The 13,858-nt window shown below is 33.3% G+C and overlaps 2 protein-coding genes across 2 annotated transcripts; both read right to left on the bottom strand.

The window, feature by feature from the left end:
* Nucleotides 1-869: 869 nt before the first annotated feature.
* Nucleotides 870-1,731, bottom strand: LOC123307373 (ejaculatory bulb-specific protein 3-like). The gene is made up of 2 exons (XM_044889655.1): nt 1,454-1,731; nt 870-1,159 (listed from the first exon to the last, which is right to left on the bottom strand). Exons 1-2 carry the CDS (start codon nt 1,644-1,646, stop codon nt 948-950), a joined length of 405 nt encoding a protein of 134 aa, XP_044745590.1. The 5' UTR covers nt 1,647-1,731; the 3' UTR covers nt 870-947.
* Nucleotides 1,732-6,123: 4,392 nt separating this feature from the next.
* Nucleotides 6,124-11,910, bottom strand: LOC123308216. The gene is made up of 2 exons (XM_044890789.1): nt 11,892-11,910; nt 6,124-6,724 (listed from the first exon to the last, which is right to left on the bottom strand). Exon 2 carries the CDS (start codon nt 6,722-6,724, stop codon nt 6,272-6,274), a length of 453 nt encoding a protein of 150 aa, XP_044746724.1. The 5' UTR covers nt 11,892-11,910; the 3' UTR covers nt 6,124-6,271.
* Between the last annotated feature and the right edge of the window lie 1,948 nt (nt 11,911-13,858).

Below are 13,858 nucleotides of genomic sequence, written 5' to 3'. Positions count from 1 at the left end.
TACGCCTCAAACTCGTGAAAATCCTTCATTACATCTAGCGGTCGTGACGCTCTACTGCAGTGCAAAGATTATAATCTCTATAATAATATAATAATCTCTAGATATAATCTTTGGTGCAGTGGTTTCCAACTAGTGGTCCGTGGACCACCAGTGGTCCGCAGAAGCCAAAATAGGGTCCCCGAACTCAGAACATGGAACTTAATTCGAAATTCGAAAATGATTTACAGTTTTTTATTTAAGATTTAACCGCTGCTCTCAGACCAAACAGTTCAATAGATGGCGTTAGTGAATAGAATCAGTAGTACAGTCAATTTGCTGAAAAATTTGAAAACATCGCAAATACATTCATTTTTGAAGATAACCTTCGTTTATCTGCAATATTATTTGCAAACTTCAATTGTGATTATACGTAAAAATTTCCAAAAAGATGGAATCAATTAAATAATCGTCAAAACCGAACGACCTCATCGATCTCCATAAAATTTTCAGATTTATCACTAGAAGAGTTGCTCTTTCAGAATATGTATCACATTTCCATCTACGGTTATTGTCATTGAGAGATAATCCACTCAAAAGTCACTATCGAAAAATTTCCAAAAAGATGGAATCAATTAAATAATCGTCAAGACCGAAAGGCTGCATCGAGCTCCAGAAAATTTTCAGATTTATTACGGGTTTATTACAGGTGGTCCCTGAAAATTAATTTCAGGAACAAAACCAAGTTCCTTGGTTTCGGAGAAAAATATAATTGGTTGACTGAGAAAACTTGAATACCTTGCTCCTCAAAATTTTAGCCTCCTCGGTTCAAAAGACCACGAGCCGCCACTCATACTTACCTAAGTTGTTCAAATACAAAAAAACAAATGATAAATAGTGCAATACTTTATTTTCAGCAGTTCATTCACTGAAGATGCAACACTAATAACTGAAAGTTCACGAAAATCCTATCACTCTTCTTCGGATTCTTCCCTTGCAACTGCTTTGCCCTTAGCTTCTAAATATTTCGTTCTGTAGCTTCCTGATGGGTCATATTTTACCTGCAGACGATTCCAGTATTCAGGTTTATTGTCAATCAAGAATTGCATCATGAAGTCGGCCCCTTCCTTTTGCTTTTCTGTACATTTATTGCAGTCATTAATGATGGCATCTGGCAAGTTTTCTGAAAACATATTGAAAGGCATTCATAACTCGAACCAATAAAATAAGCTTCAAGCAAGATGGTGTTGTTGTCTTGAAAATTTTCGGTATCTTGAAATGAAACATTCCATTCTTCATGTGGAATGATGAGGGTTGTAGATTAGAGTATTGGTTTTGTCTCAAAAACTATTTTCTAGTAGTAAAAGTCTCCGAAGAAAACTATTACTTTATCAGGCCTAATGTTTTCTCCGAGATTTCTTCAAGATTTGCATCTTCAGCACTTCAGTGTCTAAAATTGAATTGAAAAAGCACTTACTTCTCAGTTCTGCTCCATCAGGGGTACATCTACCCTCATCCAGCAAACAATGAACGTAATTTTTCAGCAATCTTTCATTCCGCACAACTTCATTCAAGTCAATATTATCATACATGGATGTATATTTATTTTGACTCTCAGAGAGTACGACTTGGAGGAACATACACAGAAAAAAAGGAATAAATTTCTTCATGATATACTAGGTAAGTAGGTATATTGTTATGATTTATGTTAATCACACGGCGGGGTCTTTATTGATTATTTTATGGAAATTCAAGAGGTTTGTGTTCTTATATAGACAAAAGGCTGAGACTCTTTCAGCATTTCGTGCAGAAAATTTCCCCATTTCAATTCCATAGTAATTCACATAATTCATAGCAAAAGGATCCGAATCAAACAATGTAATTTGATATAATTATAGAACAGAATAATAGCTCCAAAATTCATGCAGCAAAATGATCCCCATTAGCGCTATTACGATTATTATAAATTGAATTATAAGCCTAATTGGAAGAAGTAAGAAGTAGCAAATTTTTCTTTAGATGTATATTCATAATGAAAACGTTTATTTCGTTTAAAACATAAATATACGAGGATGTATATCAATACATCCTCGTATTTATTTTTTATTATACGAGGATGTATTGATATCTAGTTAGCCTAGACCAATTCCATGCATAAAAAAAATATTGCGTTACCATAGCAACGAACAATAACTCATTAGAAGTGTCAGTGTGAAGTTTGAGGTCGAAAAAGTAAACCAGAGTTACGCAATGAATTAAAAGAAAGAAGATGTCCACCGAAATTGTGAACATCGAAAAATTGGAGTATCGAGCCATCATCAAGTACCTGTATTTAAAAGAGTTAAAAGGTAAGCAGATTTACGAATATATGCTTAATACCCTTGGTGATCAATGCCCTTCGTATGCAACAGTGAAAAATTGGACTGCAAGCTTCAGAAGAGGTAAATTTTCCATTGAAGATGATGACCGATCGGGAAGGCCAGTTTCTGTGCCAGTCCCCGAAAATATCGATGCAGTTCATGACATGATTTTATTAGACCGTCGAATTGGGCTGAAACGGATATCTGAAGCATTGAATATTTCATACGAACGCGTTCATCATATAGTCCACGTCAATTTGAAGTACAAAATTTGCTGCAAAATGGATCCCAAAATGTTTGAAAGTACATTTCTACGATCGAGAAACAAAGCAACAATCGATGGAATGGCGACACTCTGGTTCTCCAAGACCTAAGAAGTTTAAGGTCCTAAAATCTGCTGGAAAAGTTCTTGCTTCAGTTTTTTGGGATTGCCAATAACCGGAGATTACTATTCGACATTACTGACCACTCTACGGGAAAAAATTAAAGATAAAAAACGCGGAAAGCTATCCAAAGGTGTTTTCAACCCCCCTGCACACAAATCTCATGTTGCCATAAAAAAATTTCGTGATTCAGGCTTTGAATTACTAGAACACCCCCCTTATTCGCCAGATTTGGCTCCATCTGACTATCATCTCTTTCACCAACTGAAAAAAAGTTTAAAAGGTCGTAAATTTTCTTTCAACGAGGAGGTAACAAAAGCTGTGGAGGTCTGGTTTGCAGAGCAAGAAGAAACATTTTTTTTAAAGTCTAGAGACGTTACAGGTTCGCTGTTATAAATGTATCCAATTAAGAGGAGAATATGTTGAGTAATATTATAAAATATTTCGACGTTCAAATTTTGTTTGGTTCTATATTAGGCTAAGAATTTCTCAATATATCCTCGTATCTTCTAATTATACTATCCACAGTAAAATACAACTAAATAAAATAACTCCAAAGAAGGGCACATGCCACTCATCAGCTGGAATATCCAAAATCGACTATATCTGCAACATTTTTTCACATCTCTCATATGCAACCTTGAACTATATTTGGCATGTTTCAGGTTTGTACAAGCCTTATCTTATATTACATACGTATCGTATAATCTGAGGTAAGCTATTATTATAGTCATTGAAAGCCTTAAAAATCAGAGAGTTATCCGTTATTTCTATATACCATATATTGTTACTTGGATTTTTTTTCCTCGTGCAAATTGCAATATTCAATGTTATTTTATAAACATTCTGAAAAAAACCACTGGAATTCTCTACCTAACTAGGTAGAGAATTGTAATCTTCAAATTAGTTCTAAAGATCAATTTCAAGAAGAAAAAACTGAAGAAAATATCGCACAGGTGAGTATTTCTACAGCCAATACCAAGGCTGCTGCAAAAGTCACACAAAAACTGATGGTGGATAATCAGAAAATGTGGATCTACATTAGAACGCTCACGTAATAAGAATATGCATATGTTCGAACTTGACTTCTTCCAATATGTTTTGATTCGCCTATTATGGAAAAGTCCTAGCGATTCCTTGAGCCTACACAACGCCTACCACACAAAGTAGATCATTTGCAGAGCTGAATGGAAATGAGTCATTTCGATCCTATTTTGCATTCTGATGAAGTGGATTATAATGGGAATATTGCTTTTTTATTGCATATAATCGTTGCGTGAAATACTTGTGTCTGTGTGTATTGTAAAACAGCAGGATCGTACCCATGATTTTTACGAATGATTTTATGGACTACCATCTGTATGATTCCGATCATCTTTGAAATTGAACACTACCGTTTTTATTTCTAAATTAATATCGCAAAGAAGACATATAAAAATAAAATAAACTAAGCAACAAATAGTGTAGGTCAGGTAAATATTGCCTGTTGAAATATGTTCGACTAACTATTTTGACATTACTGGATCGCTCCAAGAAAAGCATTCTTTTATCTGTATACTGCCGCAGGTTATTTTTTTCAATTCCTGCTTATTGTACCAGTGTAGGACAGCCAAAATTTTATCTTTTTTGGCGAAGAATTCGGGAGTAGAGCCTTTAAGAAAGTTTTTTTTTTTATCTGATTAGTAGTTGATTTTTATTTTTCATACTTGGGTATTCCTTGCTAATCTTTGCACTTATTCTGCTATTGTTTTTCAATAGAAGACGACCTTCGAAAAATCCTGAAAAAGATGGGTTCAGTTGAAAATTCGTCAAGACCGAACGGTTGCGCCGAGATGGATGAAATTCCCAGATTTATTACTAGAACAGTTGCTCTTTCAGAATATATATCACATTTCTATCTACGTTAATTTTTATTGAGAGATAAATGACTCGAAAGCTGACCTTCGAGAAATCCTAAAAAAGCTGGGTTCAGTTAAAATTTCGTCAAGACCGAACGGTTGCGCCGAGATGGATAAAATTTTCAGATTTATTACTGGAAGAGTTGCTCTTTCAGAATATGTATCACATTTCCATCTACGGTTACTTTTATTGAGAGATAAACGACTCGAAAACAGACCTTCTGAAAATACTGAAAAGTTGGGTTCAGTTGAAAATTCGTCAAGACCGAACGGTTGCTTCGAGAAACGAGGTCGATGAAATTTAGGGTTTTATTACTAGAAAAGTTGTTCTTTGAGATCTCGAGATAAATATTTTTTCGAATTTCGTGAAATGATTTTATTTCCCCCTTCAAATAAAAATAAGTTTCAAAGGAATTTCCTTTCAAACATATTGCTCATATTACAATTAGAAAGATAGGTTTACCTATTTTATATAAACAATCACCTCACAGAATTTCAAATATAAAATTGAACAACACCGCCCGAAAAAATAACTCCTGGAACCGGCACTGCATTTCGGGGTGAAATTCCAACATCACCAAAGTTTTAATTAGTTAAATCAGATCTGAGGCAATATTACAGCTGTCCCACTTCATTTTCTCCTTAGTTTATTTCACTTATCGAAAAATTGGTATGAATTGCCGAATTGAAATTGAATTAACAAAACGGATATTTACCTAAAGTAGGTAATTAGTTATCGATTGAAATTTATTCTGGGAGGATTCTGCATTTCTTTAAACTTTTTGGGGTTTTCACTCCCAATCTCTGAAACAAAATCAATTAAAAATGTTGTTTTTCCTGTTGATGTTCTGATATTTATTTAATTCAGCATTAGAATGTTCATTTCTAACACACGAGGATAAAAATGGATCAGACTTGTTAAAAACTCGCTTCATAATAAACCACAAGATGTTTCATAATCGTTTCAAGTTAATGTACTTAATAACTAAATTGAAAAAAAAAATTGAGATGCATTCGAAAAACATCGATATCCTCGACTTTTGAGGAGCATTTTATATGAATATTTATTCTGATAGAAATCTAAAATCATCTGCTAGTCATTCAAAATAATTCTCTAAATACTTGTTTATCTTTTGTTGACAATATAGGTATTCAATATTGAAAAACTGTCCATGTGCTCTCAAACACATTTCAAGACACACAAATCATTTGAAACAGTACCTCATTACTAGACGATGAGGGGGTGTACAATAAAAAAAAATTGATGATTCGATTTTCTGCGCTATTTCTTCAGTTTTCCAGAATCGTATTACATACTTACCCATTCACAGTGAGACAAGTTGAATCTGTCTATTTACATCGCCTTAAGGTTAATCACAAAAGTCTAGTATGGGATAATGGATATTCAGCACCAGAAAACAACTAAAATAATAATAAATAATTATTTTAGTCGTATTATGTTTAGGACCATTAAAAAATAGAGTAAAACGAGAAATGAAAAACGCCTCTTTATAAATATTGTATTCAAATGTGCATTACAAAACTTGTATGTATACCAATACATATAATATGCTCAATTTTATATCTCCATATAGATATCATAGGAATTGCATTTTATCTTTCAATAAAGGAAAAATCTCAGTCACGATGATGATTACCAAAAACCGGCAGAGTAGCCACCTGGTGGAACGCGGTTCCTCTTCTGAGGAGTGGCAGAATCTTTTTCATATGAGTGAACGACGTTATTATATTGTTTCGCTGCGTTTCCGTTTTCTTTCACGTTCCCATTTGAACATTCACTGTTAGTAACTTCGACAGAAGTTGTTACTTGTGTCTGTTTGACTTCTTCTATTTTTGTTGACTCCACAGTTTTTTTAACTTCGTTCGAATTCGCTTCTATAGAAAGTGATTCTGTCCTCTCGCACATTTTCGTTTCCGTGTGGTCTCTATTTTGGTTTGTGTTATCTGACTCCTGTTGCTTGATAATCTTGTTGTTTCTGACGGTCGCGTCGTCGGAAAAACCAAATATGTCAGATATACTTCCTGCTGGTCCTCTTGGTTGGATCTTCCTAACTTTGTCTGTGTATCCTACTGTTATGTGAGACATCTGTAAAAAATAACAAAATATGAAAAACTTTATCGTTTATGAACAGAAGTAATCAAAATCATTTCCGAATTGAAAGGATAACATTCGACATTCAAAAGAATTTCATCAAAACTATTTTATCCACAGTCATTTCAACCTGAAGATGCTGGGACCAAGATGAGTGTAGTGATTTATGAAAGTCATGTAACTTTTGATGAGGGTGCTAATTAGGCAAGAATAACAAGGTCTCTTTAGCCTGTGCTTCCAGTCACTAGGAAATCAAAGAATATGAAAAGGTCAATACACTTTTCAGGAAAGGAGCACAAAGACCTTTCATTGTCTAGAACTAGAGGAGGCCCCATCCTCAAGGTATTTGTTATAGAAGGGACTTTTTTTAAGTCTGCAGACTGCACCAAGTAAAATCTTTAGTTTTCATTATACTGTCGATCTGAAGAAGTCTTGCTAACTTTTGTTATTCGACGTAGGTTAACCGTTTATAAACATCAACTTAATACATCAGCACATATATAATTTTTTTTTATTTCCCTCTTTATGTTCAATATTATTACATGCACTTCAATTTTTGAATTATGTATATATACTCCATTCACTTTTATTTTAGCACTCGGTTGACCATAGAAAAATGACACATTTCACTCTGTATAGTACGAAAATGTAGGGTTATGACGCTTGTCAAAACATTTTTGGGTTCTAAATCAACGCTATGTTGCCCGTTCTACGTAAAAGTTTCTGTTATTACGTACTTTATCACAATGTCGAATCTCTTCGGAAAATATGTGACGAACATAATTCAAGTTTATACAAACTGATTGAAGGCATACCAAATCCAGTTATTTGCATGGAAAATACAAGAGATCAGTATAATATCATAAAATGCACTAGCTTGTGGAGAGTTAATGTTCGTTATCTTCTTTGGCTAAAGTTTGAATACGTTACATCAGTTGTAGATTTAAAAAATATTAACCCAAAGATTAAATGCATATGGTGCAGTGGTTGGGAATGGGTATCTCCCGAAGGAATTAACAGATAATTACAAGAATGTTAAATTCTTCAACAAAAATCATCTTGCATCAATATAAGTAAAAGGAATTAAAGGAAGTTTCAAGTCAAGATGAACTTCACCTTTGAACAAAAATTTCACATGAATAAACAATTACAGGACAACTGGCGCGTACTTGTGGCTGTTCTTCTTAATATATTATTTATATAATAATAATTAGGTATTTATTGGTACCTCACGACATTAACAATCTATAGGACAAGTCAAATGAAAAATTAATTTTCGGGAACTTATCCTACGATGACATTCATCGAAAACTTTTCGCATTAATTCACTCAAACATAAAACTCTCAAATGCCACCACTTTTTTGGGTCTCCCAATAGAAGGAAATTCTTTGTCATCCTCTTCATTCACAATCTTTCTGATTGTGGAAATATTCAGCTGAAATATAAGTCGTTTAGATTCAGATGAAACATTATATAAATTGTGATGATAGTTTAATGTCTGAATTATAATATTATGAAAATTTCTAACGGCATGCAGACAGGAATTGAATTCTGAAAAAAGTACCACCCAGTAGGTTCGAATCCTGCTCTAGGTGGTACTTTTCTCGATTCCTGTCTGCATGCCGTTAGAAATTTTCATAATATTATATAAATTCCCTTACATTGAATATGTTCGCTACCGTCTGACGTATTGTGGATTTTAGAATATCAGGGTATAACTATTTGAATGAGCGGACCTGAATTCTGAATAGCACTTCTTGAAACCCTGTCTCTTTTTTCAATCCCTTTCGGCATTTTCGTAATAAATATTGATATTAGTTGTGGCAACGGTGTTATGACATTAACGACATTTCATGAGGGCCAAGTTACAAAAACTTGAGAAAATTATTTCATGGCCAACCGACTGCTAAAATAAATATGAATGGATATATAAACGTTCAATCCAGACACGTTGTATTTGATTGAACCAACATAATACCGCCTTAAATACACTATCGGCCGGTTTCATCATCGAACCTTAAGTCCCTTTAAATTTAAAGCTTCCTTTCACTCTACAGTAAAGGAAGCTATAAGTTCGAAGTGACTTTAAATTTGATTATGAAACTGGACGTAAGTTCGAAAAATACACTCCATCGCCTCTCTCTACTAATATCGTTCTTTCGATCGAATCTTTCCCAAAAAATTCGATAAGAAGAACAATAGGAGTAGAGAGAGGCGACGGAATGTATTGTTCCACGAAAACTTGACTTATTGTCTTCTCCCTGTAGTATCTGTCATTATTCTATCCGAATTTTGCATTGATCCAATAATCTCATTGAAAGTACGACAACCTTCCAACTTCCAAGTATCAATCAACTCTGCTACAAATATCACGTATCAAGTGGTGATGAATTTGTTTACTGCTCACAAGCACAGTTCCTTGGAAACATTCCCTACACATCCTTTAATGTAAACAGTCGATTGTTCTTGCCAATATAAATTGTTTATGAATAATGAATACTCGGTAAGGTTTGTCACAAAGAAACGCTCATTCGTTTAAGTGAAAACATGACGCATAGAGATATTTCCTGTCCTCTGTATATTTAAGCTCTGCCCTAACCTTCCTCAACGAATTTCGATATGAATGAGTGGGTTTCCTCCCGGGAATTTTTGTGATAAACACCTTAGAAAAGATTCAAATAGGCAAAATTGATTATTATTCTATTTTTTATCATACATTCAAAAATTCTGTACGTTACTCATAAATTGCCATTTCGTTCTTAAGTTACAGGAATTCAGATCGTGAAAACATATTCAAAATGTATTATACAGAGTGTCCCGTATAGGATGAAAAACACATGTTATTTATGACTATTAGATTCTGATATACAAGCTGTCTTTAATTTAAATGTGAATAAAAACCATCTCCTGAACGAAGTATTCGATTTAGCCTATATTTGTGCTGCAAATAGCCCTCAGCGGATCCAAAAGTATATTGCATTCAGCACTAGTAAGATCACCCTGTATTTTTAATTTCACAAATCCTTCGGTATCTGGGTGAACTGTAGGATTTATTAATTCACTTAGCTGAATAACATCGCATGACTCTATCAAGGTTGTCAAGTATGCATTAATATTTTTTCCATTCCATTAAAAAAACTGAATTTATGTATGTGTATTTTATTTTCGAACATTTGGTAGGAATATAAATGAAAATATTTTAAGGGTGTGCTCATTGTCGGATCTATTGTTGGAAAAAAAATTAAGTCGACAGCTTGGATATTTTAAGAATTAAGTGCTTGGGTCTCTGACCCAAAATTCCTGGGCAAAATAGTTTTATCACCTAAAAAGTTAATTAGGGATCAACAATTCAATGAATAGGTCACAGATAATTTTTGCTAAGAAACGACCAAATCATTCTAATCTTCAAATGAATGCGATAAGTAACGAAGATTTCATCGAGTAAAAAAACGAATTATTTTTCAAATTTTACCTTCAGATGTGAACAATGCGAAACTAGAGCTATAAAAGCTAAAGCGTTGACAATGTCTGGATTTCAATTTCAGTAAAATAACTCCACGAGAAAAAGACTAGGATTTCATAGGTGGGTATAATATTCAAGTACGTCTTTACAAAATGAGGAAAACAGATTGTATTGTGTTGAAAGTTAAAACCAAGAATTTATCACAGTTGGTGGTCAAAGGTCTCGGTGATAATATTATGGAGTATTAGTCATTCTTTTTGTTACGAAAGATTGTGTGTGATGCTTGAGAAAGCTACGATTGTAGCACCATAATTGCCCATATATGACTCGAAAATGTTGGTATTCATATAATTGTCCCGGGTTTTGATATGATAGAGGCCCTCCTTATGAATAAATAGGTTGATGAACTTCAAAGTCAGTGTTAATTCAAGACGATAAAGAATGTTTATGAATTACGAAAATAAATAGAAAACAAATGGTTCAAATGGTTCAATTTAATTAATCGAATACTCTATATACCTACTAGAAGTGGCTGAATAGAAATGATTTAAATGGTTGACAATTTAGAAAGAAATATTGAAAAGTCGTAACTCCAAAACTTGGATAGCACGAAATAGGAATTTTTCCAATCTAACTTGAGGATGCACATATCTCAAATAGTTTCTTAATGGTATAGTATTCACTTCCAGGGCACTGGCTCTAAACTGAAAACCCGAAGTTCTTTGAATAAAGAAAAAAAAATTCCATTAACTTATTCACCCTAATTTTCGACCCTTTTCAACCCTTTTCAGTTTAGAAAAGGTGGTTCATATTGAGGATTTTCGAATAAAACACAAAAAAGATTAAATATAAGATATTTTTCCTCACATTGAACCACATAGTGGAGGATGGGGAATATTTTAAATTCTGAATTATGATTGAGACATGTAAATATTTGGGATCTGCAGAATTCAAGAATAATCTTTCTGGGCAGTCGGATATATATATATAGAGATTGGAAAAAATGAATCAAAACATTGGCATGTTTTTTAATTATTTACTCAATTGAAAAGGGCGGCATTGTGTAATTGGCCTGGGCGAACAAACGTGCCTAATCCGGTCCTGTGTTAACTGAACCTGATATACATACTATATTTTTTTCATGAAGTAGATGGAATTCTATCCAATTTTATAATTTTTGAAATTCGGGAGAATTAACAGCAGCGCATATAATAATAAACAATGACCAGGTGTATTCCACCATTTCAGAAAATATAGCAAACAAGTATTTCAACACAATAATTTTTTGAACCCTTGACGAAAAAAAAAATTAAAAATTTCAAGGTGACTATAAAAGATCAGATTTTCTCATATTCTCATGCAATCCACCTAGTCATTTTTTTCAATAAATATATAGGTACATAGAAATATGTAGTTCAAGGAGACGAAAAATCCTAAGATTTCAGTCGCCATTGTGTGAGAAAAAATAAAAAAATATATTTTCTACATACGAATCACAAACTTTAAGTGGGGTATATCTACTGACTGAGGTAGGTTCTTTACTCTTTTATTTTGAGGCCCCATATATCCCATTGTATGAAAAAGCATCGTTTCTTGGACACCGTGTATTTCATGAATTCAGCAATTAGTGTTTTGAAGATATGATAGAGCAGTTGAGGCAGGGTCCTTCACTTTTAAGTATTCAGATTTCACCCTACGTTCAAAAAAGCGGGTAGAATATCCAGGTAGTTTTTCCTCTAACAAACTTTCTAATATCCAATAATGCCGAAGTGAACATTCTCCACATTCTTTCACAAATACGTTCCAAAATAGAGTTGGATAAATGGAAAACAAACTCACGATATGACAAAACAAATGTAACTATTCTATATTAATTCAACAGAAACTATTCAGCATTATCAAGTATCCTTGAATCTAGCACCAATCGGTGTATGTTTTGAGAGAATCATTAGGTTAAGAGCGTGGATTTTGCCATTTTTTTATTGGATTAAAGCACAAAAATCTCAATACTCACTTTCAATTCTTTGGATTAACTCTCGTGCTTAACTGGCTGGACACTTTGCAATGCAAATAATACTGCTAGACGATGCAACTCACGCTATTGATTGGGCGAAAAACCGTGGATGACTAATGTAAGAAATCTTGCAGCTGCTGCGTGCGTACTCAAATGCGAGGGCAAACCGGCAGTTCACCGTAGTAACTTGGTACCACGTACCACTCCCAATCCCTCATATTTCCTTTTTTCGGGGCTCCTCACATGGAGGGTAGAGAGACTCTCTACCCTCCATACATGGATCAAACAAGGGCGGTCGACTATCAGGACCGTAACTCATTATTCCCATTCATGATACATAGATAGACAATGCACTTGTGTTTGTAAACCTTACTTTACCTTTTTTTTTCATCGTATTATCATCTCATGAAAGATGGCCTGAATCATGAGATAATAATAAGCTAACTATAGTAATTTGATTACTTATAGGTACTTAATAGCAAAAAGTTCATATTAATATTGTTGAAAACATGAATACAATACCAACAATATCTTCATTCCGAAATGAATATGTAGGAAAGTCAATATGGCAGTAAATGGAGAGTAATTTATAAAACAATAATTTAAAAATCCATTTCATGAATATTTCACTTTCTTCAAATTTGTCTGTATTCCGTAAAACAAATCAAACAATCGAGAAGTACGCGAAACTTCCGTAGAATGTAAACCAATCAGAGTGCTATATATCTGTGACGAAACATATTGAATCTGAGCGCATGTCATTATTTTAACTTAGGCCTAAGATGTTTTTAGACATCTTACTTAGGCCATTGCCTAAATATCAAAAATAATTATATGAAAAACCCTCACTATTTTTGTCAAGGAATCACTGCTTACATTTTTTCTCAACTCATCTTTATGTCATACCTCAAATGAATATTGTTGAATTTCTATAAAATAACTCTCTGTTTTCTTTTCTTTTTTTGAACAATGCAGATTTCAAAAGATATCAAGATCAAGTGAGCATTTTTACTGAATAAAAACTTTTAAAATTTTTTAATTATGTATGTATGTCTTGAATCGGGCAAACCATTCGCTACTTCAACATAAAGCTCATCCACCACAATTATCAAATTATACTCTCAAATTTGAAGCATTTCTTCTTGTTTCGGAATCTGTGAGTTCAACCGTCAACCAAAGATTATAGAGTAGACTTTATAATTTTTGCCGTAAATAATGAAAATTTCGAAGTATATTAGATAAGGCATTTTTCCAATAAATTATATATTTCTGGTATGAAGCAAACCATTGACAATCATTGAGCGCATCCACCACACTTCGTTTATTACATCCTTGGCCCAGAGTATCAAACCGCAAAAAGTTGACATGTTCAAATTATAATTTTTTTCTGTTCGAAATCTCTCAAGTTGAATGGTGAACGATATAATGATTTATTGTATAGTTAATTAACAAATTATATTAACAAATAAACTTGTGGCGCCATCTATAAGATTTTGAGGAAATTCTAATATTAGAATTTTGAATTTGTTATTTTAGTTAGGCTACAGCATTTTATATTATCCTTATACAAAGGCTATATATCAAGGATAATACACTAGTTGACTAGCTTATAGTTAGTTATAGCTTGATAATTGAAGCTAGGAGACACAT

Source organism: Coccinella septempunctata, chromosome 2, assembly GCF_907165205.1.
Source record: "Coccinella septempunctata chromosome 2, icCocSept1.1, whole genome shotgun sequence".
NCBI lineage: Eukaryota > Metazoa > Arthropoda > Insecta > Coleoptera > Coccinellidae > Coccinella > Coccinella septempunctata.
This window is presented reverse-complemented; position numbering and strand designations above follow the sequence as displayed.